The sequence below is a fragment of the Scyliorhinus canicula genome, chromosome 1, assembly GCF_902713615.1.
Source record: "Scyliorhinus canicula chromosome 1, sScyCan1.1, whole genome shotgun sequence".
In the NCBI taxonomy this organism is placed as follows: domain Eukaryota; kingdom Metazoa; phylum Chordata; class Chondrichthyes; order Carcharhiniformes; family Scyliorhinidae; genus Scyliorhinus; species Scyliorhinus canicula.
The window spans coordinates 29,553,198-29,575,860 of NC_052146.1; the positions used below are offsets into that span (position 1 = coordinate 29,553,198).

A 22,663-nucleotide genomic window follows, 5' to 3' on the forward strand; every position below is an offset into this window, starting at 1 on the left:
TACAATTCTCAAGATGCTAACCCAATGGTCCTCTCATCAACCACCACATACACACTGGCAAGGATTCGCTGACCCTTTTGCCACCTGTTCTTATTGTTACCTTTCTGGTTCTTTGCAGAAAATCTGCCCTGGAAAAAGCAACAAATCGAATGCGTAAACTAATTCAGGCAGAAATCCAGGCATCACAGAGACTGACCAAGGCCCTCACTGATATTCGGATAGATAATCCGGTACTAGTCAATGGAACTGCCCCAGCTGAAATCGTGAATGGTGTAGAGAATGTGGCTGAAGAGAAGACAGTGATTAATAGCAAAACAGAGAATGACCGTGTACTGTCAGGAGATTCTGTGTAACTGTGTTTGCTAGAAGTCAACAAATTAATCTCCTTTCTAATGATGTGAAACAGACACTAATGTCTACTTCTCAACATACACAGTCTCATTGAGATCCCAGATGTGGCTGGAGTGGGTGAATGGAAAAATTAGCTCCTTATGTCAGCAGATGGCGTTTAGGGTTCATCACCAGGTTGGAACTAAGTTCCATAATTGTCCTTTTAAATTACTGGATGTTAAAACTTTATTTAATAATCAGACTGTACTTTACTCATTGTTGTTCCTCATTGGATGTAGTTTTGTGTAACAATACGGCTGACAAATCCTTGCCTAACCACTGGTCAATGTATAAATTGGGTAGCTTAGCTGTGAAACATTAAAGAAGTGAGGAACAAAAGTTTGGATCTAACCACTGCTGAAAATAACTATGATTATTGATATAGCTCAGTCCCTCACTGTTACTTTCTGAAGTGTTCAAAACCTGTTATGTTGTTCTCTGATATATCTCATATGGTTTTGCTGATACTTTCGCCTTATTTGTATTACACTATCGTCTTCTTTGTATTATACTGTCATAGCATGATAAAAGCACCATCTTGGTGTGTGTGTGTTTTGGGTGTGGGGGATGTGGCGGATTATATTCCCAAAATTATCACCATTAAGCAGGTTACATTGCTGGAGAAAGGTCAAATTCAGCTCTTAACCCTCCATGTGACAGTCTAAATTGATTGTTTCGGGGTTTCTCTTTAGATTCAAATGTTTTCTTTAATATTGAGTTTTCCAGGATCTCACGCTTTATCACTAATAATTTGATAAATCCCTAGTTTGTTTACTGCACCAGTTCTGATGGTTCAGATGTGCTCTTCAGCTTTGGTTACCTGCAGGCATCATCATGACCTCTGGCAACTCTCTTCCCACACCTAGTGATGCACTAAGGCAGACTTGTTTCCATAGCTAGTTATTCCTGGAACAGGTCACTCGCTTGTTGCCAGAGGCTTGTATAGCTTGAGGGTCGCCACTCGTATCAAGTGTGGCTGACCAGGAGTCTCCCCCGCTCTTGCCACCAGCCATTGACATGTTTGGAAGCATTTGCAGGTTGACACCCAACCTGTTTGGCCACGTTATGAACGCACCTTCCTTGGCCATCAAGTCCTGGAGTGGGACCCGAACCCGGAGCTTCTGGCTCTGAGGCAGGGACGCTACCTACTGCTCCCACAAGACCTCCTATAATGACCTGTAAGCAGATTGATAAATCCAGGTCTTGCTTCTTTAAATTCCAACTGCTTGTATCTGAACACAAGTTCAAAGCTTTCATTAAAAAAACAATTTGTTCTATTTGATTAACTGTACAATTCTTTGATTCAAATACAAAATCAAAAAATCCATTGTTTGCAGTTTATAGGTTAAGAAGCTTTATTTGCCTTTAATTTGTGTTAGACCATATTTCATGAATTGGGTGAATGTATTTTTGACCATGAATGAAATACTCCTTAAGTTCTTATGAATATTGTAATACTGTGATTATACATCTCACGAATAAACTGTGGACACCATTTACTGTTTGCCTTTTTCTTTAATTTGCTGCCCGTTTGTCATAAAGGGCTTGCACGCAGGCAAAGATTAGGCAGCCCGGCTGTCATGCACCAGAAAGCAGATAAGTTACATGGATAGGGATTTGGCTGGGTCTTGTAGATGAGGTGGAAAAGAGAGATTGGGGCAGGAGAGACCAACTAAGTATGAAACTTATTTTTTTTAAAAATAATAATCTTTATTATCACAACTAGGCTTACATTAACACTGTAATGAAGTTACTGTGAAAAGCCCCTGGTCGCCACATTCCGGCACCTGTTCGGGTATACTGTGGGAGAATTCAGAATGTCCAATTCACCTAACAAGCATGTCTTTCAGGACTTGTGGGAGAAAATCAGAGCACCTGGAGGAAACCCACACAGACATGGGGAGATCGTCCAGACTCTGCACAGATGGTGACCCAGCGGAGAATCAAACCTGGGACCCTGGCGCTGTGAAGCAAAGTGCTAGCCACTGCTTCCGGGAGATCCCATTTCTTTCAACAGGTTTCCCTTCTCAGAATGCCATTAGGGGCTCATGATGCACTGGTTCACACATAAGTGAGGCTCCTGGCTCAAGTTGCAGGTACCTGAGCCTCCAGGACAAAGAAATGGGAACCTTACTATGGACCAACAAAGCCGCTCAATTTTTAATTCCTGGTCACCGACAGGTGCAGGCAGTTAAAACTCCTCCTTGAAAGTATTCTGTACCAAGGCAGCTAGACTTGGACTTCAGATTATTATCATCACAAAGGAGTGAAATTGGTGACTCTATATGTAACTGCTGCACTGATGCTTCCACCTGAACAAGCTTTGAAACCTGTTTCACTCTTATTTTTTTCCAGCTATGAAACTGAAAAACATTCAATGCCCTTCTGGATTACTTCCAAGTCCTCACACTCCTGGTATGTAGGTTCAGCAGCACCTTCCCAGAACTCAGTAGGCTTTGCCTCAAGATTTTTCCTCGGAAATTGATGAATGGCAGTATCATTAAATACATCCATGTATCTACTGCTGCAGGGGAATGCTGCCTCTTCAGTTATTGTCAATATCTGATGAGTACAGTTAAGGATCAACATATGAAGGACACGAGATTCTTGGTTTTGTCTCCAAAAGCATTGAGATACATATATCCTTAAGTCTTGTTTTTAGCATGCATTTCCTTTCAAGTGTCATACCTAGAACCAGCAAGGTTTAAGACACTGAACTGTCGGAGATCAGTTTTTCTGGCTCTTTCAGAGCGTTCTAAAACTAATTCTGCTGCCTAGCTCGATCCCAATAGCTGTGGGTCATCATCTGCTCCAAATATTTATCCAATTGCTCAATAATAAGATGCAATACTCTTTACCTCGACAGTGGAAATAATTTAATGCCCTGCGTAAGAAATCTTTTCTGAACCCTTCTCCACACTTGCTGAGTAACAGTTAAAAGGTTCTCCCACATCAAATTAAATGGTGTGTTCCTATTCACTCAGGATAATTTGAAAAACCTGTACCGGCCACCTCTGCTTTATTCTTTCAGTTCCCCAAGTCTATCTTCTATAGCTTCCCATCTTAGGTATAATTCTGGTGAATCTCAGTTGTACTTTCTGTACCTTGACTCGCTATGAATAACATAATAAAAACATAGAGGCCATTCAGCCCTTTGAGCCTGCTCTGCCATTCATTATGATCATAGCTGACCATCCAACTCAATAGCCTAATCCCCCTTTTCCCTCACATCCTTTGATCCCCTTCACCCCAAGTGCTAGAGGAGACTGTGGCACAGTGGTATTATCACTGGATCCAGAGATCCAGAGAAATGCTCTGGGGACCCCAGTTCGAATCCCACAATGGTAGATGATGGAATTATAATTCAAATAAAATCTGGAATTTAAAGTCTAATGATGACCATGAAACCATTGTCGATTGTCGTACGAAACCATCTGGTTTACTGATGTCCTATAGGGAAGGAAACCTGCCATCCTCACCTGGTCTGGTCTACAAAGACAATAAAGAGGAATGAAAATGGACAGACGACCTGCCACTAGAAACTATGACTGCAAACTCAGCCCTGACAACCCTGCAAATTCCTCCTTGCGAATATCTGGAGCTGCCTCACAGACTAGTAAAATAACAGCCTGTCATAGTCACAGAATCATACCTTATAGACAACGTCCCACTGAGAGGACAGACCCAGGAGAGGTGGTGGTACAGTGGCACACAGTTGGAAAGCAGTTGCCCTATGGACCCTGGACCCCAGAAAGTCTTGTGGACAAGGAAACCTGATTACCATGTACCGTCCCCCTTCAGCTGATGAACACTACTTGGATGAAGCACTTGGGGTGGCAAAGGCACAATGCCCATGACTTCTATGTCAGTTAGATAGTGTCCATCACCAAGGGAAAAGGACACGGCTGTTCGACTGGGTCTATGGTAGGTGGTGAGGCAACAAACAAGAGGGCAAAACTGACTTGACCATCCTCACCAATGTGCCTGCCACAGATGTATCTGCCCATGACAGTATCAGTAGGAAGGACTGCCGCAAGTTCCTTGTGGAGACTAACATTCAGGGTACCCTCAATATATATCCCAAAGACTGGGATAAATTCAGAATCCAGCAAAGGAGGACAAATAAATAAAGAGAGAGAAAGTAAACTCGGAGGGCAAACTAGCAAGGAATATTAAAACTGACAATAAGAGCTTCTTTAAATATGTAAAAAGAGGGAGGTCAAAGTGAACATCGGCCCCTTAGAAAATGAATCTGGGGAGTTATGGGGAACAAGAAAATGGCAGAGTAGCTAAACAGATATTTTGCATCAGTCTTAACGGTGGAAGATACTTTGAACATCTCACTAATACTAAAGAATATGGGGAAGGATTTAAATGCCATCTCTAGGGAAGTTGTATCAGACAAGTCAATGGAGCTAAAGGCAAATAAGTCCCCTGGCCCTTACGGCGAGCATCCTAGGGTCCTAAAATAAGTAGCTACAGGTACAATAATAATCTTTAAGCAGACTTACATTAACACTGCAATGAAGTTATTGTGAAAATCCCCTCGTTGCCACATTATGGCACCTGTCCGGGTACACAGAGGGGCTGGTTTAGCACACTGGGCTAAATCGCTGGCTTTTCAAAGCAGACCAAGGCAGGCCAGCAGCACGGTTCAATTCTCGTACCAGCCTCCCCGAAAAGGCGCCGGAATGTGGTGACTAGGGGCTTTTCACAGTAACTTCATTGAAGCCTACTCATGACAATAAGCGATTTTCATTTCAATTCAGTACGTCCAATTCATCTAATAAGCATGTCTTTCGGGACTTGTGGGAGAAAACCGGAGCACCTGGAGGAAACCCATGCAGGCACAGGGAGAACGTGCAGACTCCGCACAGACAGTGACAAAGTGGGAATCGAACCTGGGACACTTGCACTGTGAAGCAACAGTGTTAACCACTGTGCTACCGTGTGGTTGTAATTTTCCAAATAATCCTTGGATTCTGGAGAAGTACCGACGGATTGGAAAACTGTCACATGCCCTATTCAAAAAGGGAGTCAAAAGGCGGATAGATTGTTAGCCAAACATCTATTGTTGAAAAAAATGGTGGAATCAATTATTAAGGAAGTAATAGCAGCACATTTGGAAAGTATAATCTAGTCACGCAGAGTCAGCATGACTTCATGAAAGGGAAATAGTGTCCAACTAATTTATTAGAACCATAGAATTTCTACAGTGCAGAAGGGGACCATTCGGCCCATCGAGTCTGCAATGAAAGGCCCACTCCCTGCCCTATCACCATAATCCCACCTAACCTGCAAATCTTTGGATACTAAGGGGCAATTTAACAAGGCCAATCTATCTAACCTGCACATCTTTGGACTGTGGGAGGAAACCGGAGCACCCGGAGGAAACCCACAGATCGAAAGTGCAAACTCCACACAGAGTCACGCAGCAGCAGTGCTAACCGCTGTGCCACCGTGCCGTTCACAAAAGGCTACAATATAAGATAAGAACCCATGGTGTTGGAGGTAGTATATTGACATGGATAGACAATTGGTTAATGGGCAGGAAATAGTGAGTGGGGATAAGGGGTTCTTTTTCATGTTGGCGACCTGTAACCAGTGGGGTTAGACAGTCATCAGTGCTCGGACCGCAACTGTTTACAATATATATTAATGACTTGGTGGAAGGAAGCAAATGTACTACAGCCAAATTTGTAGATGACACAAAAATAGGTGGAAAAGCAACTTGCGAGAGCGATACAAACAGTTTGCAAAGCGATATTGATAGGTTAAGAAAGAGGCAAAAAGTTGACAAATGGAGCATAATGTGGGAAAATGTGAAGTTGTTCATTTTGGAAGGGAGAACAAAGGAACAGTATTATTTAAATGGAGAAAAACTGCAGAAAGCTGCAACACAAAGGGACGTGGGAGTACTTGTGCACAAAACACAGAAAGCGATCACACAGATGCAGCAGGTAATCAGGAAGGTTAATGGAATGTTGGCTCTTATTTCTAGGGGGTTAGAATATAAGAGTAAGGAAGTCTTGCTGCAACTGTACAAAGGTTCGAAAGGACGACGACTACTGCTGCCACCCTTGGTTCATAGATTTTCTGAGTATGAGTCAGAGGGTCTGAAGGTAGTGCAAAGGGAGAAAACTGACCACTAATGGTGAAATTTTGGTAACGTTCCCACTGTAGAATTGGTAAAGTAAAACATTGTGTATAATTGACAATGGGTGCCCTCCATAACAGAGCAGCAATGTGAAAACGAGCACAGAAGGCAATGATCGATGTGTGGGCTTTTGTGGTGCACAGAGGCTTTGGAATCAGGAGTGGCTGTTACGGAGTCCAGTTTCAACTGCAATAATCTTTGAATTGCTGACTGAAATCACTGAAGGATACATGATTAATATACGTGTAGTCCCTCTGCAGTACCCGGGCTGGTAATCTGTAATATATTAAAAAATCATTAAACTCAACTATTTTGACATTCTCAAATCCACCTTCTTACAGCTCTTCCAGTATATTCAGAAACACAGCCAGATGAATTGTGAATCTATTTATAACATCAGTCCCTGATAATTTATTCCATAGTTCTATTACCCTTTGGTTGAAATGTTTTCACTTGTCTTCCCTTCTTACACCAAGTTCTTTCTTTGCATTTCAATCCTTCACCATAGTGAACAGCTTGCCAGAACTAACTTTGTCAATTCCTCTTTAAAAAAAACTCAAATTAGATAACCTTAAACGAATCAATTTTTACAAAGAAAATCATTCCTATTTTTTCCCTATTTCCACTGTCATCACGCCTTCCCTTGAGTTTTTTTTCAGTTATGAAGGATGAACAGGCACAGAATTTTCTTACCTCTCCTCCATCCCTTTAAAACTGTTTCCAATGAGAATGGTTTGTGCAAGCTTTTGTGGTGACCAGTTTTTCCACAGGAGGTTATTGTAAAGGGCTTTGCCGCAATGAATCATGTAGAAGAGTGTCGGCTTGTCGATGGACCGCTTTCCTTCCTGATAGGTTTTTAAAAGAAAATTGTCAATAAAATCACGGAGTGCAAAAAGAAACATTCCTGATCACACTGACAAGTGCGGTTTGCTATTGAAATGATCATATGCCTTATTGTTGGGGGGGCGTGAAGCTTGGGATTGAGTGGAAATGCTTATTGTATCATGTTTATGTCACTGTTATCATTATTATAAAAACTTGTAAATACCCTAATAAAAATATTTTAAAAAGAAAGAAATTATCATATGGTCCCATTAAAAAAAACTAGTTGTGATTAATGACCGAATTTAAAGGTATCTCTAGAGAGCTAAAGCCAGGCAGAAACGCTTCATTTTTGTCAGACAGGGTTTACCTTGAATACTATGTAAAACAAAACATGCATGTGACCGAGCCTTTCACCTCGTTTTCCTTGAGAACCACCATCCCGCAATCCTTCAAGAATGTCTTCTCCCATTCTGTAAATAGAGGATCAAAGAAACGACAGCCATCTCGAGGGATCTGTTGGACTCAATAACGTAAAATTTAATACTCTTCATGAAGTGAAACTACAACTTACAAAGGCGGGAACCGTAGTGCAGCACTGTGATTATTGGTGGAATTAAAATGTTGAATGTTCCTTGTCTGCTCAGTTGGAATTGTACATGATTGCTGCAGAGTGATATAAGGTAGGCCATCTGCCTCTTTCTACCCCTCCACACCTCCCCGCAGAGAATGAACCCTTTGATCTTTTGCTACCATACAAACAGTTCAACAGGAGGCCAGCTACATTCTATGAAATGGAAGTGAAGATCAGAGCGAAAGTGTCTCCGAGCTACATTTACAAGACTGCTGCCCAATGCAAAATCATACAGCAAAAATATGGAAGGAAGACTTGTTTGCAAAAACAAAAGATGATTTTAATTGTGATTCTCATGAATTACTTCTCGGTCAGGCGTCATGTGCGTTCAATTCAAAGTAAAGGCTCCCTAAACTGTCCCAATAAGGTGTCTTAATGATATTTCCCCAGAGCTTGGTTTGAAACAATGATTTCAGGGACAATATTTTTATGCATATTAGTAACCATAGCTGTAGAACTTTTGACTTTTAAAAAATGTTATATTGACTGTTCATGGCTGGCTGGCATTGATTGGGTTCCACAAAAGTCGTATAAAGGTACTAGACAATAGATGAAGGAGAGATGAAAAATCCAAGAAATACTGGGAGAACCAGATTCATCACTGGAGTCAAAGATGGAAAAGCAGCATATTTCGGCCCAATGATCGCGATGAGATTACTAACTTCTGACAAGTTCATTTTAACCCTTCTCCCACAGCAGACAATAATGGGACGTCTAATGCAATCTGACATTACTCTTTGGTCTAGAACATAGAAAAATACAGCACAGAACAGGCCCTTTGGCCCACGATGTTGTGCCGAACTTTTGTCCGAGATTAGGAACAAATTAATCTACACCCCATCATTCTACCATAATCCATGTAGCTATCCAATAGCCACTTGAAGGTCCCTAATGTTTCCAACTCAACTACTTCCACAGGCAGTGCATTCCATGCCCCCACTACTCTCTGGGTAAAGAACCTGCCTCTGACATCCCCCCGATATCTTCCCCCATTCACCTTAAATTTATGTCCCCTTGTAATGGTTTGTTCCACCCGAGGATAAAGTCTCTGACTGTCTACTCTATCTATTCCCCTGATCATCTTAACGACCTCTATCAAGTCGCCCCTCATCCTTCTCCGTTCTAATGAGAAAAGGCCAAGCACCGTCAACCTTTCCTCGTAAGACCTACTCTCCATTCCAGGCAACACCCTGATAAATCTCCTTTGCACCTTTTCCAAAGCTTCCACATCCTTCCTAAAATGAGGTAACCAGAACTGCACACAGTACTCCAAATGTGGCCTTACCAAGGTTTTGTACAGCTTCATCATCACCTCACGGCTCTTAAATTCAATCGCTCTGCTAATGAACGCTAGCACACCATAGACCTTCTTCACAGCTCTATCCACTTGAGTGGCGACTTTCAAAGATCTATGAACATATACTCCAAGATTTCTCTGCTCCTCTACATTGCCAAAAACCCTACCGTTAACCCTGTATTCCGCATTTATATTTGTCCTTCCAAAAGGTACAGCCTCACACTTGTCAGGGTGAAACTCCATCTGCCACTTCTCAGCCCAGCTCTGCATCCTATCTATGTCTCTTTGCAGCCGACAACAGTCCTCCTCACTATCCACAACTCCACCAATCTTCGTATCGTCTGCAAATTTACTGACCCACCCTTCAACTCCCTCATCCAAGTCATTAATGAAAATCACAAACAGCAGAGGACCCAGAAATAATCCCTGCGGTACGCCACTGGTAACTGGGCTCCAGGCTGAATATTTGCCATCCACCACCACTCTCTGACTCCTATTGGTTAGCCAGTTCGTTATCCAACTGGCCAAATTTCCCACTATCCCATGCCATCTTACTTTTTGCATAAGCCTACCATGGGGAACCTTATCAAATGCCTGACTAAAATCCATGTACACCACATCCACTGCTTTACCTGCATCCACGTGCTTGGTCACCTGCTCAAAGAATTCAATAAGACTTGTGAGGCAAGACCTACCCCTCACAAATCCGTGCTGACTATCCCTAATCAAGCAGTGTCTTTCCAGATGCTCAGAAATCCTATCCTTCAGTACCCTTTCCATTACTTTGCCGACCACCGAAGTAAAACTAACTGGCCTGTAATTCCCAGGGTTATCCCGATTCCCTTTTTTGAACAGGGGCATCCCGTCAGGCCCGGGGGACTTATCTATCCTCAAGTTTTTCAAAATGCCCAACACATCTTCCTTCCTAACAAGTATCTCCTCGAGCTTACCAGTCTGGTTCACACTGTCCTCTCCAACAATATGGCCCCTCTCATTCGTAAATACTGAAGAAAAGTACTCGTTCAAGACTGCTCCTATCTCTTCAGACTCAATACACAATCTCCCGCTACTGTCCTTGATCGGACCCACCCTCGCTCTAGTCATTCTCATATTTCTCACATATGTGTAAAAGGCCTTGGGGTTTTCCTTGATTCTACCCGCCAAAGATGTTTCATGCCCTCTCTTAGCTCTCCTAATCCCTTTCTTCAGTTCCCACCTGGCTATCTTGTATCCCTCCAGCTCCCTGTCTGAACCTTGTTTCCTTGGCCTTACATAAGTATCCTTCTTCCTCTTATCAAGGCATTCAACCTCTCTTGTCAACCATGGTTCCCTCACTCGACCATCTCTTCCCTGCCCGACAGGGACATACATATCAAGGACACGTAGTATGTGTTCCTTGAACAAGTTCCACATTTCAATTATGTCCTTCCCTGACAGCCTATGTTCCCAACTTATGCACTTCAGTTCTTGTCTGACAGCATCGTATTTACCCTTCCCCCAATTGTAAACCTTGCCCTGTTGCACGGACTTATCCCTCTCCATAACTAAAGTGAAAGTCACAGAATTGTAGTCACTATCTCCAAAATGTTCCCCCACTAACAAATCTATCACTTACCCTGGTTCATCACCAAATACCAAATCCAATATGGCCTCCCCTCTGGTCGGACAATCTACATACGGTGTTAGAAAAGCTTCCAAGACACACTGCACAAACACCACCCCATCCAAACTATTTGATCGAAAGAGTTTCCACTCAATATTTGGGAAGTTGAAGTCACCCATGACTACTACCCTGTGACTTCTGGACCTTTCCAAAATCTGTTTCCCAATCTGTTCCTCCATATCTCTGCTGCTATTGGGGGCCTTTAGAAAACTCCCAACAAGGTGACTGCTCCTTTCCTGTTTCTGACTTCAACCCATACTACCTCAGTAGGCAGATCCCCCTCGAACTGCCTTTCTGCAGCTGTTATACTATCTCTAATTAATAATGCGACTTCCGGTTGCGGCGATGCGGAGCTAAGCCACACGTTTGGTGGCTCCCGCTATTTCCGGACTTTTGGGCTCTTTTTAAGCCCCGTAATGGTGCTTGACGGACTTTTCCCGGTGTGGGAAGGCTTCAGTAACGCTTCCCTGCCGTTGTTTGGACTGGTCTAGGAGTGGGGCGATAAAAAAAATCGGTGCTGGAGCAGAGAAAGGTGCGAGCGAGGAAGAACAAGATGGCGGCGGTCGGGGAACCGGCAGCGTGGATGCAGTGGGCGCAGGAGCAGCAGGAGCTGCTCCATCGCTGCTTTAGGGAGCTGAAGCCTGAGCTGCTGGAACCGCTAAAGGCCTCTTTCGACAAGCTCCTGGTGACCCAGACGGCCCAGGGGGCGGAGATCCGCGAGGTGCGGCAAAAGGCCTCGGAGAACGAGGATGAAATCCTAGGCCTGGCAGTGAAGATGGAGGCGCACGAGGCCCTCCACAAGAAATGGCAGGCGAGAATTGAGGAAATGGAGAACCACTCGCGGTGGAAGAATTTGCGGATCCTGGGCCTCCCGGAGGGGCTGGAAGGATCGGACCTGGAGGCCTATGTGGTCACTATGCTGAATTCGCTAATGGGAGCGGGGTCCTTCCAGGGGCTCTTGGAGCTGGAGGGGGCCCACCGAGTGCTGGTGAGGAAGCCCAAGCCCAACGAGCCGCCAAGGGCGGTGCTGGTGCGGTTTCACTGGTTTGTCGATTGAGAATGTGTGCTCAGGTGGGCCAAGAAGGAGCGGAGCAGCAGATGGGAGAATGCAGAGGTCCGAATTTACCAGGACTGGAGCGCAAAGGTGGTGAAGAAAAGGGCCGGTTACAACCGGTCAAAAGCAGTGCTGCACAGGAGAGGGGTGAAGTTTGGCCTGTTACAGCCGGCGCACCTTTGGGTCACCTACAAAGACCGCCAGTATTACTTTGACTCCCCGGAGGAGGCATGGGCCTTTGTCCAGGCCGAAAAGCTGGACTCAGACTGTGACTTGAGGGGGGGGTTGTATAGTGTTTTGGGTTTTTTTTTATCCTTGTTCCTTTGTTTTGTTTTTTTTGGGGAAGTTTGGGGGATGTTTTGTAGGCCTGTTGGACGGGCTCCGGGAAAGGGGGGAAGGTGTTGGGTTGGGAGGGGTTGAAGGTTGGGGAAGGTTGACGGGGCCTCGAGGGAGGAAAGGGTGGCCCGGGCCGGGGCGTGGGAGTTTGGGCCTGGGAAGGGAGCTGCGCCATTGGGGGTGGGGCCGGCAGAGCGGGCTTCTTTCCGCGCTGGGGCCGGAATGGGAGGGGACTGTGCCTGTCGGTGGGTAGGGAGAGGAGGAGCAGTGTTACACCGGGGGGGGGGGGGTCGTTGGGATGGCGGGAGCAGCTGGGGTCAGCAGGAGTCAGCTGACTTACGGGAGTACAATGAGAGGGGCAATGCAACTAGATGGGGCCCTAGCTAGGGAGGGTGGGGGGGAGAGAGTTCCGGGTTGCTGCTGGAAGGGCCGAAGGGGAACTGAGGTCTTTAGGGGGGGTTGGGACGAGGATCTGCCACTGTGGGGAACGGGCCGTGCGGGGACTGCGGGCACGTGGCTGGCCTAGGAGGAGATATGGCTGATCGGGGGGGTGGCAAATAGCCCCCCGAATCGGCTGGTCACCTGGAATGTTAGGGGTCTGAACGGGCCGGTCAAGCGGGCCCGGGTGGTCGCGCATCTGAAGGGGCTGAGGGCGGATGTGGCCATGCTCCAGGAGACGCACCTTAGGGTGGTGAATCAGGTAAGGTTGAGAAAGGGGTGGGTTGGGCAAGTGTTCCATTCGGGGTTAGCGAAGAACCGGGGGAGTGGCGATTTTGGTGGGAAGAAAGTGTCGTTTGTGGCGTCGAGTGTGGTGGCGGATAGCTGTGGCAGATATATGATGGTAAGCGTTAAGCTCCAGGGGGAGCGGGTGGTGCTGGTCAATGTGTACGCCCCAAATTGGGACGATGCGGGCTTTATGCGGCGTATGCTGGGCCGGATTCCGGACCTCGAGATGATGGGTTTAATAATGGGAGGGGATTTTAACACAGTGCTGGACCCAGCACTGGATCGCTCAAGGTCCAGACGGGTAAGAGGCCGGCGGCGGCCAAAGTGCTGAGGGGGTTCATGGACCAGATGGGAGGGGTGGACCCCTGGAGATTCATGAGGCCGGGGGCTAGGGAATTTTCGTTCTTCTCCCATGTCCACAAGGCTCACTCCCGGATTGACTTTTTTGTTCTGAGCAGGCGTTGATTCCGAGGGTGGAAGGTGCGGATTATTCGGCGATAGCCATTTCAGACCACGCTCCGCATCGGGTGGATCTAGAGCTGGGAGAGGGGAGGGACCAATGCCCGATGTGGAGATTAGAGGCGGGGCTGCTGTCGGACGAGGAGGTATGTGGGCGGGTCCAGAGGTGTATAGTGGGGTATTTAGAAACTAATGATAATGGGGAGGTGCAGGTGGGGGTAGACTGGGAGGCGCTGAAGGCGGTGGTTAGGGGGGAGCTGATTTCCATCAGGGCGCATAGGGAGAGGGGGGAGGAGAGGGAGAGGGAGAGGCTGGTGGAAGAAATGGTGAGGGTGGACAGGAGGTACGCGGAGGTCCCGGAGGAAGGGCTATTGAGGATGCGTCGTAGCCTCCAAGCGGAGGTTGATATATTGACCACCAGGAAGGCGGAGGCGCAGTTAAGAAGGGCACAGGGGGCGGTATACAAATACGGGGAAAAGGCGAGTCGGATGCTGGCGCATCAGCTCCGGAAGTGGGAGGCGGCTAGGGAGATAGTGGGAATTAGGGATGGAGGAAGAAGTCTGGTGCGGAGTGCGAGGGGCATTAACGGAGTGTTCAGGGCCTTTTATGAGGAACTATACCGGTCAGTGCCCCCAGTGGAGGAGGGAGGAATGGACCGCTTTCTGGGCAAGCTAAGGTTCCCGAGAGTGGGGGAGGAGCAGGTGGGGGGGGTTGGGGGCACCAGTTGGTCTGGAGGGGCTGGTTAACGCGATGGGGAGCATACAGTCGGGGAAGGCACCGGGACCCGATGGGTTCCGGCTGAATTCTATAAGAAGTTTTCAGACCTGCTGGGCCCGCTGCTAGTCAGGACCTTTAATGCGGTGAGGGAAGGGGGGGCTTTGCCCCCGACGATGTCTAGGGCATTGATCTCATTGATTCTGAAGCGGGAGCAGGACCCCCTTCAGTGCGGGTTGTATAGACCGATTTCGCTCCTCAACGTGGACTCGAAACTGCTAGCAAAGGTCTTGGCCAGGAGGGTGGAGGACGTGATGCCGCAGGTTATACACGAGGATCAAACGGGTTTTGTGAAGGGGAAGCAGTTGAACGTAAACGTATGGAAGCTTCTCAATGTCATAATGATGCCGGCAGTGGATGGGGAGGCGGAGATAGTGGCGTCGATGGACGCGAAGGCCTTCAATAGGGTGGAGTGGGGATATCTTTGGGAGGTTCTGAAAAGGTTCGGGTTTGGAGAGGGATTTATTAGGTGGGTGAGGCTGCTGTATGATGCCCCGGTGGCGAGTGTGGTTACGAACGGGAGGCGGTCAGAGAATTTCCGACTGCACCGGGGGACGAGGCAGGGGTGTCCCCTGTCTCCCCTGCTGTTCCAGTGCCTCCCTATCATGATTCCGAAGGCTTTCTTCAGGAGGGTCAATAGGAGTATTATGGGGTTTGTGTGGGCACAGAAGACCCCCAGGGTGAGGAGGGTGTTCCTGGGACGGAGTAGGGATGTGGGGGGGTTGGCTACTGGGCCGCCAATGTGGCGATGATACGTAGGTGGGTGATGGAGGGGGAGGGGGCGGCTTGGAAAAGGATGGAGGTGGCGTCCTCTGTGGGCACAAGCCTGGAGGTGCTGGTGACGGCAACGTTGCCGCTCCCCCCAACAAGGTATACTACGAGTCCGGTGGTGGCGGTTACCCTCAAGATTTGGGGGTAGTGGAGGCGGCATAGGGGGGAGGTGAAAGCTTCAATTTGGTCCCCGATACGGGGGAACCACCGGTTTATACTAGGGAGGATGGATAGAGGGTTTTTGAGCTGGCACAGGGCAGGTATCAGGCGGATGGGGGATCTCTTTCTCGACGGGAAGTTTGCGACCTTGGAGGAGTTGGAGGGAAGGTTGGGCCTCCCCCCAGGGAACACCTTTAGATACATGCAGATTAGGGCGTTTGTTAGGCGGCAGGTGGAGGAGTTTCCACTGTTGCCACCAAGGGGGATTCAGGACAGGTTGCTCTCGGGGACGTGGGCCGGTGAGGGGAGGACCTCGGCAGTTTTCCAAGTTATGCAGGAGGGGGAGGAGGCCTCGGTGAAGGAGCTGAAGGATAAGTGGGAGGAGGATCTGGGAGAGGAGATTGATGAGGGAACGTGGGTGGATGCCCTGGAAAGGGTGAATTCCTCCTCCTCCTGCGCGAGGCTTAGTTTGATTCAACTAAAGGTGCTGCATAGGGCGCACATGACTGGGACAAGGCTGCGCCGGTTCTTTGGGGGAGAGGACAGGTGTGTCAGGAGTTCAGGGAGCCCGGCAAACCACACCCACATGTTTTGGGTGTGCCCTGCGCTGGAGGGCTTTTGGAGGGGCGTTGCGGAGACGTTGTCAAGGGTGGTTGGCTCCAGGGTTGAGCCGGGCTGGGGGCTCGCAATTTTTGGGGTGGCAGCGGAGCCAGGAGCGCAGGAGGCGAAAGAGGCCGGTATTCGGGCCTTTGCGTCCCTGGTAGCCCGGCGCAGGATTCTTTTGCAGTGGAAGGATGCGAGGCTCCCGAGCGTGGAATCCTGGATCAACAATATGGATGGGTTTATCAAACTGGAGAGGGTCAAATGTGCCCTAAGGGGGTCGGTGCAAGGGTTCTTCCGGTGGTGGCAGCCGTTTCTAGACTTCCTGGCGGAGCATTAGGGGGCGGTCAACTTCAGCAGCAACCGGGGGGGGGGGGGATGGTCGGGGGTGTTCTTTACTGGGTATGTGCATTTGTTTCCATGTTATTTAATTATTTTTGATAAGTTATTGCTTCTGTATTTAGGGGGTTACTGTTTTTTCTCTTTTCTTCCGTTTTATTGGTTAAAATTTGTTGAAAATTTGAATAAAAATTATTTTTTAAAAAACAATGCAACACCCCCACCTCTTTTACCACCCTCCCTAATCTTATTAAAACATCTATAACCAGGAACCTCCAACAACCATTTCTGCCCCTCTTCTATCCAGGTTTCCGTGATGGCCACCACATCGAAGTCCCAAGTACCGATCCGTGCCTGAAGTTCACCCACCTTATTCCTGATGCTTCTTGTCAACGCAAGAAGGCCAGAGGGGACGCCATATTGGATTTGGTACTTGGTAATGAACCAGTGCAAGTGATAGATTTGTTAGTGGGGGAACATTTTGGAGATAGTGACCACAATTCTGTGAATTTCACTGAAGTTGTGTGCACACTTCAACCCATCTCCGTGACTGCAAGTACTCTCCTTTGTCAGTGTTACCTTCCCCATTGCCTCACTACACGCTTTGACATGCTGAACATCGGCTACCTTAGTTGCTGGACTACAAATCCGGTTCCCATTTCCCTCCCATAGAGTACTAGAAAACCTCCCTCCCAGGATATTGGTGCCCCTCTGGTTCAGATGCAACCCATCCTGCTTGTACAGGTCCCACCTTTCCCAGGATGCGCTCCAATTATCCAAATACCCGAAGCCCTCCCCCCTACATCATTCCTGCAGCCACGTGTTCAACTGCACTCTCTCCCTATTCCTAGCCTCGCTATCACGTGGCACCGGCAACAAACCAGAGATGACAACTCTGTCTGTCCTGGCTTTAAACTTCCAGCCTAACTCCCTAAACTCGTTTATTACATCCACACCCCTTTTCCTACCTACGTCGTTGGTACCAATCTACGCCACAACTTCTGGCTGCTCACCCTCCCCCTTCAGGATCCTGAAGACACGATCCAAGACATCCCTGGCCCTGGCACCCGGGAGGTAACATACCTTCCAGGAATCTCACTCGTGACCACAGAATCTCCTATCTATCCCCTAACCATTGAGTCTCCTATCACTATTGCTTTTCTATTCTTCCCCCTTTCCTTCTGAGCCCCAGAGCCAGACTCAGTGCCAGAGACCTGGCTGCTAGGGCCTTCCCCCGGTAGGTTATCTCCCCCCCCACCACCCAGTATCCAAAACGGTATACTTGTTTTGAAGGGGAACGGCCACGAGGGATCCCTGCACTGTCTGCCCATTTGTTTTCTTACCCCTGACAGTAACCCAGCTACTCTTGTCCTGTACCTTGGGTGTGGCTACCTCCCTCTGCCTCCCGGATGATCAGAAGTTCATCCAGTTCCAGTTCCCTATCACGGTCTCTGAGGAGCTGGAGTTGGGTGCACTTCCTGCAGGTATAGTCAGCAGGGACACCGGTGGTATTCCTCACCACCAACTTCTACAGGAGGAGAATGCAACTGCCCTGGCCTCCATCCCCTCTTACCTTACAGAATATAGCTGCATTGTGGACCAACTGGAACTCCACCCTTTGCCTCTGCTCCCAGTCAGCTGTACTCTGTAAACTCCCGGCTCCCTTCACGCTCTTTGAGGAAATGTAGGAAATGAAACGAAAAGGAGCACCTTACTCCCTCATCACCTAACTCTCTCAGTCACCAAACTCTCACTATAGCACTCAAATCCACCCAAATTCATCACTCCCTCAGTCACCAAACTCTCACTGTAGCACTCAAATCCACCCAAATCCGGCACTCCCTCAGTCACCAAACTCTCACTACAGCATTCAAATGCACCCAAATTCAGCACTCCCTCAGTCACCAAATTCTCACTATAGCACTCAAATGCACCCAAATTCAGCACTCCCTCAGTCACCAAACTCTCACTGTAGCACTCAAATCCACCCAAATTCAGCACTCCCTCAGTCACCAAACTCTCACTGTAGCACCCAAATTCAGCACTCCCTCAGTCCACCAAACTCTCACTATAGCACTCAAATTCAGCACTCAGTGCAAGCAAAGTCTGCACTGTAACTAGCTCAGATTTACACTGTGACTCCAGCCTCTGAAAACTGGCCTAATCCAATTAACTAATTAACAAGCTCCAGCTGAAAGTAGCTACAAGTAGAACCTTTGTTTCAAGCTGATTGAAAATTCACCTTCTTCTCAACCAAACAGCAACTTTTTAAGTTAATTAACTAAATAAAAGACTAGACTTTAGATAAAAAATTTAAAAATAAACCCTTAATATCCCTCAGTCACCAAACTCTCACTATAGCACTCAAGTGCACCCAAATTCAGCACTCAGTGCAAACCAACTTTTACTTCCATGCATTTACCATCTTGGCACCCGACTATGCTTACCTGCAGTGTCTCTAGCAGCAGGAACAGCAGGGCCAGCTGATAGCGAGATGTTATAGAACTAGAAAAGTTTCCAATTCCATAACACACCAAGTCTAGCGTAGTTCGACAATGGCATACGTTGTTCTTTTTGTCTTCAAGGGACTCTGGAGCTTCGCCACCAAAGAAGGGTATCGATGGAGATGCCAGCGGAGCTGTATAATATACATTCACAACTCTTTGAATTATTTCTGAAACAAATAATCACAATGACCATCTAGGGAAAGCAGATTAAAAGACCCAAGAATTGCAAATACTTAATCTTCCAACTCACCAAGACAATCAGTCCAGAATTCTGAACTCCGCAGTTCCTCTCTGTAACAGAATTCAATGATCAGTTTCCGGTCATAGGAAGCTTTGACTATTTTGTAGGTGTTAAATCTACAGTGACAGAGCCAGTGAACACTAGCTATGACCTCATCCCTCCTTTTTTCTCTCAATTGATGGGAGAATCAAAATGTTCTAACTTATTTAGAATTGTGAGGTGATGCATTTTAGTAGGAAGAACATGGCGAGACAAAATAAAATAAGGGGTAAAATTCTTAAGGGGGTGCAGGAGCAGAAGGACTTGGGTATATGTGCACAGATCATTGAAGGCGTCAGGACTGGTGGAGAAAGCAGTTAATAACCGTATTCTCTGCTTTATTTATAGCGACATAGTGTAGAAGAGCAAGAAGGTGAGACTGAGGAGATTTGATTTGACAAATCAACAAAAATATATTTGCTGCTGAGAGCGCAAACTATATTCAGCATATATTTTCTGTCATAATCTCTTCAGCACAACATTGCATAGGAGACAGAGATAAAACTATATCTACTTAAAGAGAGCGTGGGGGAATGAGCAGGCTGTATTAATGACAATAAGAGATGTTTTGCAAAGTATTCTTTTGTTTCAAAACCACTGGTAATTCAGAATAAAATGGGATGATTTGATAGTTCAAAATCATATGGGGCTGGACAGAGTAGATCGGGAAACTGTTCCTCCTTGTAAAAGGATCAGGAATGAGAGGGCACAGATTTCAAGTGATTTGCAAAAGAAACAAATGTGATGTGAAAAATTGCATTTTCACACAGCAAGTGGCTCTGATCTTGAATGCACTGCCTGGAAGTATGGTGGAGGCGATTTCAATCAAGGCATTCAAGAGGGCATTGGATGATTATTTGAATAGAAGCAATGTACAGGGGTACAGAGAATGGCACTACGTCATGATGCTCAATTGGCGAGCCAGTGCAGACATGATGGCCCCTTTCTACGCCATAACAATTCTGTGATTCTTTTTCAGAAAATGGGAAATTAAAGGAAACTAATTGGAACTTAAGGACAATTTACTCTCTTCCTAGTGTTGGCAATGCGACTCAGTAAAGTATTCAAAAATGGAACAGCAGAATTCAATTAATCACAACAGTGGGATGCGGGCTGACAGGAGACCGTACAAACCAATCATATCACAAAAATGAATTTAAACAGTCAGATGGACTGCACACCTGAACAATTTCCTCTTGTCCCTGTACCTTATGATCCCATCAGATCTCAATGTAAACAACTATCTTTCTTCTTCCCTTCACCACCAGAGACATGATTGTTACAGAATATGAAAAATGAATTGACTGATGCATAGACCATAAAAAAGAGCTTAAATGGCAACACCTGTTCTGTTCCACATGCAGTACCTTATTAAGCAGCCTACTGGCTACGTGTGTAACCCACATTGACTTCCTTCCATTTTCAGTGGCTTCCGAAAGTTGAAATTTTATTAATATTGCTGACTTCCTAGGTTATCTCTGTTGTGGTGCTAATGAGAGGCTGAGGTACATCCCCACAACTAGGGGGAAACAATCCAGACCTTCATTAACCTTCAGGCACTCTCACACCAAGCACTGGGAGGTGAGTTCTGACGACAAAATTCATGAGCACTTACACTGCTTCCTTTATTTTCTGTTGGACTCTCTCCCCTTCAGTCACACTCAGAAACTCTGCCTCACGTTGATGGATGCCTCTGATATTGTCTTTCCTTTTCTTTACTCCCTTTTTCTTCCTGATTGTTTTCCATTCCCCTTCTGCTGGGCAGGCAGACATCTCATCTCATCTCTCTGTAACCACTTACTCAAAATTTAGGAAAGACCAGGTCTAAACTGCTTCCTTTCTGTCTGTGTATCTGTTTTGTTGGCCTGGGGTCCAGAGCATCAGTTTTGAGTTTACTGGGATTACAGTTGTGTGAAAGACAAAAAAAAACTTCTCATCTGCAAGATGAAACCGGAAATATTGGAGCAACCTCTCCTCAGGAGAAGACATTAAATCCGTGACCAAAGGAAACACCTTTCATCCCCACGGGCCTGGCGGTTCCCGGTCCCTCAATGTCTGTAAATTTGACCTCCCAGGTGGGGTAGCGGTGTCACTCGGTTCACCGTCCCCGTTCAGCTGTTCCCCATCGCGGGCCGGAACCTTTGTGCGCGGTCGATGTTTCCCCATCGGCGGAACCTCGCGGCGGCCGGACGGCACACCAGATTAACATGGCGTCCTAGGCCTGCTCCCTGGAAAATCGATTAAAATCGGTTCCCAGCTGCGACAAGACAGTGGCTCCTAGGACGGGGAGCAGGAGTGCGGTGAGATCCGCTCGTGGCTTTTGTTGAAATGGAATATTATAAAAAAAAACACAGCGCGGCCACACGCCACCTCAGTTAATTCAGATGGAGACTTTCCGGACCTGGAGACTCAGTCAGTGAGGGGACTGCCAGACCGGAGCTCACCTCCACCACCCGCACCTAATTAGCCGACTGCCTCACAATCCTGGAGATGATCAGGAACGGAACCCCCTTACGATTTCTGGGAGTAATAAGATAATATTGGGTGGCACCGTAGCACAGTGGTTTGCACTGTTGTTTCACGTCGCCAGGGACCCAGGTTCGATTCCCGGCCTGGGTCACTGTCTGTACGGAATCTGCACGTTCTCCCCCGTGTCTGTGTGGGTTTCCTCCCGAAAGACGTGCTGTTAGGTGAATTGGACATTCTGAAATCTCAGTGTACCCAAATTGGTGTGGCAACGAGGGGATTTTCACTAACTTCATTGCAGTGTTAATGTAAACCTACTTGCAACAATAATAATGATTATTATAATACAGATTAATATCCTCAGCACAGCCCTCGTGTAGCGCCCAAGACTGAACAACAGGCTCGGTGGGGATGTGACCTGAAACGTTGAACTCCGTCCCGCCCTCCACCTGTGCCTGTTCTGATTTCCAGCATTTTCTGTTTAGATTTCAGACTTCCATCATTTGCTGTCATTTTTGCTTTCAGATCCTGAGGCCTCTCTGGTCTGCACCAGATCCATGGATTGTCTTTGGATTATGTTTTTGATAACAAAATTGTGAAGTTCAAGTAAAGTGCCTTTGATGGGTTTAAGAGCTGAATGATTAGGCAGACACCTAGAATATGGGGTGGACTCCACTGCAAAGTGCATTATTTACAGCCTGCCCCTTCTACTGTTTTACAGAAGGTTTAAAAGAAATATGATTTACACCTGCTGAGATGTTACAGCTGTCATTCTTTGACAAAGAACTAAAGCAAAGGCTTGTTTGGTGATTCCTGCAGTTAAAATGGATGTAAAATATCTCACTATGCAGTTATTAAGTTTTCTTTAAACATTCCCTCGTGTATAGTCTGCTGATGGCCATTTGTGTAAGTGGCCTGACTATCTTGTCTTTAGGAGTGAGGCTATCATGTCCAATATGTAATTGTACAGTAATATAACATTGAGGACCCTTGTGAGCTGAACTTGATATCCTCTCCCCATCTCAAATGTGCTATCTCCAATTTTCTTGAAGGCAAGTGAATATATAGGGAACCGTCAAATCAAATTGCAATTACTTAACTCAATATCACTTGTCTCCCTCAAAAATGTCGGGTAAAATCCTATACCATGCAGACTTATCCTTTTGTAGGCTGGCTGTTTTGCATTTCTTTCTAGGTTACTTGTAACTTTAGGTCTATACCCTGCACTC

The 22,663-nt window shown here is 46.7% G+C and overlaps 3 protein-coding genes across 6 annotated transcripts in view; 2 read left to right on the top strand and 1 right to left on the bottom strand.

The window, feature by feature from the left end:
• Nucleotides 1-1,885, top strand: part of LOC119954419 (clustered mitochondria protein homolog) — a 143,746-nt gene extending 141,861 nt beyond the window's left edge. For all 3 annotated transcript variants that reach the window (XM_038779657.1, XM_038779817.1, XM_038779744.1), the window contains exon 26: nt 119-1,885. In XM_038779657.1, coding sequence (XP_038635585.1) covers nt 119-353 — 235 coding nt within the window. In that variant the 3' untranslated portion in view covers nt 354-1,885. The remainder of the gene's footprint in view (nt 1-118) is intronic.
• srrd (SRR1 domain containing) lies at nt 1,721-21,067 on the bottom strand. 2 transcript variants are annotated; one of them, XM_038780219.1, is made up of 7 exons: nt 20,584-21,067; nt 18,939-18,979; nt 18,629-18,819; nt 7,787-7,885; nt 7,241-7,392; nt 6,778-6,823; nt 1,721-2,952 (listed from the first exon to the last, which is right to left on the bottom strand). In XM_038780219.1, exons 1-7 carry the CDS (start codon nt 20,739-20,741, stop codon nt 2,746-2,748), a joined length of 894 nt encoding a protein of 297 aa, XP_038636147.1. In that variant the 5' UTR covers nt 20,742-21,067; the 3' UTR covers nt 1,721-2,745. The 2 variants fall into 2 exon arrangements, with proteins under 2 accessions (XP_038636147.1, XP_038636064.1); XM_038780136.1 differs by having other exon boundaries at nt 18,629-18,855; nt 20,584-21,065.
• Nucleotides 21,068-21,111: 44 nt separating this feature from the next.
• The window catches only part of tfip11 (tuftelin interacting protein 11), a 34,625-nt gene continuing 33,073 nt past the window's right edge, over nt 21,112-22,663 (top strand). The window contains exon 1 of the mRNA XM_038779918.1: nt 21,112-21,268. The gene's annotated coding sequence lies outside the window, so the exon portion shown is untranslated. The remainder of the gene's footprint in view (nt 21,269-22,663) is intronic.

Excerpts from the sequence above, each read along its gene's own strand:
- srrd (XM_038780136.1), bottom strand. The coding sequence starts at position 20,741 with ATGTCTGCCTGCCCAGCAGAAGGGGAATGGAAAACAATCAGGAAGAAA. Across the intron at positions 7,393-7,786 it reads TGGTTCTCAAGGAAAACGAG|GAAGGAAAGCGGTCCATCGA; the intron begins GTGAAAGGCTCG and ends AAAACCTATCAG. Across the intron at positions 6,824-7,240 it reads TTTAAAGGGATGGAGGAGAG|ATTACCAGCCCGGGTACTGC; the intron begins GTAAGAAAATTC and ends AATATATTACAG.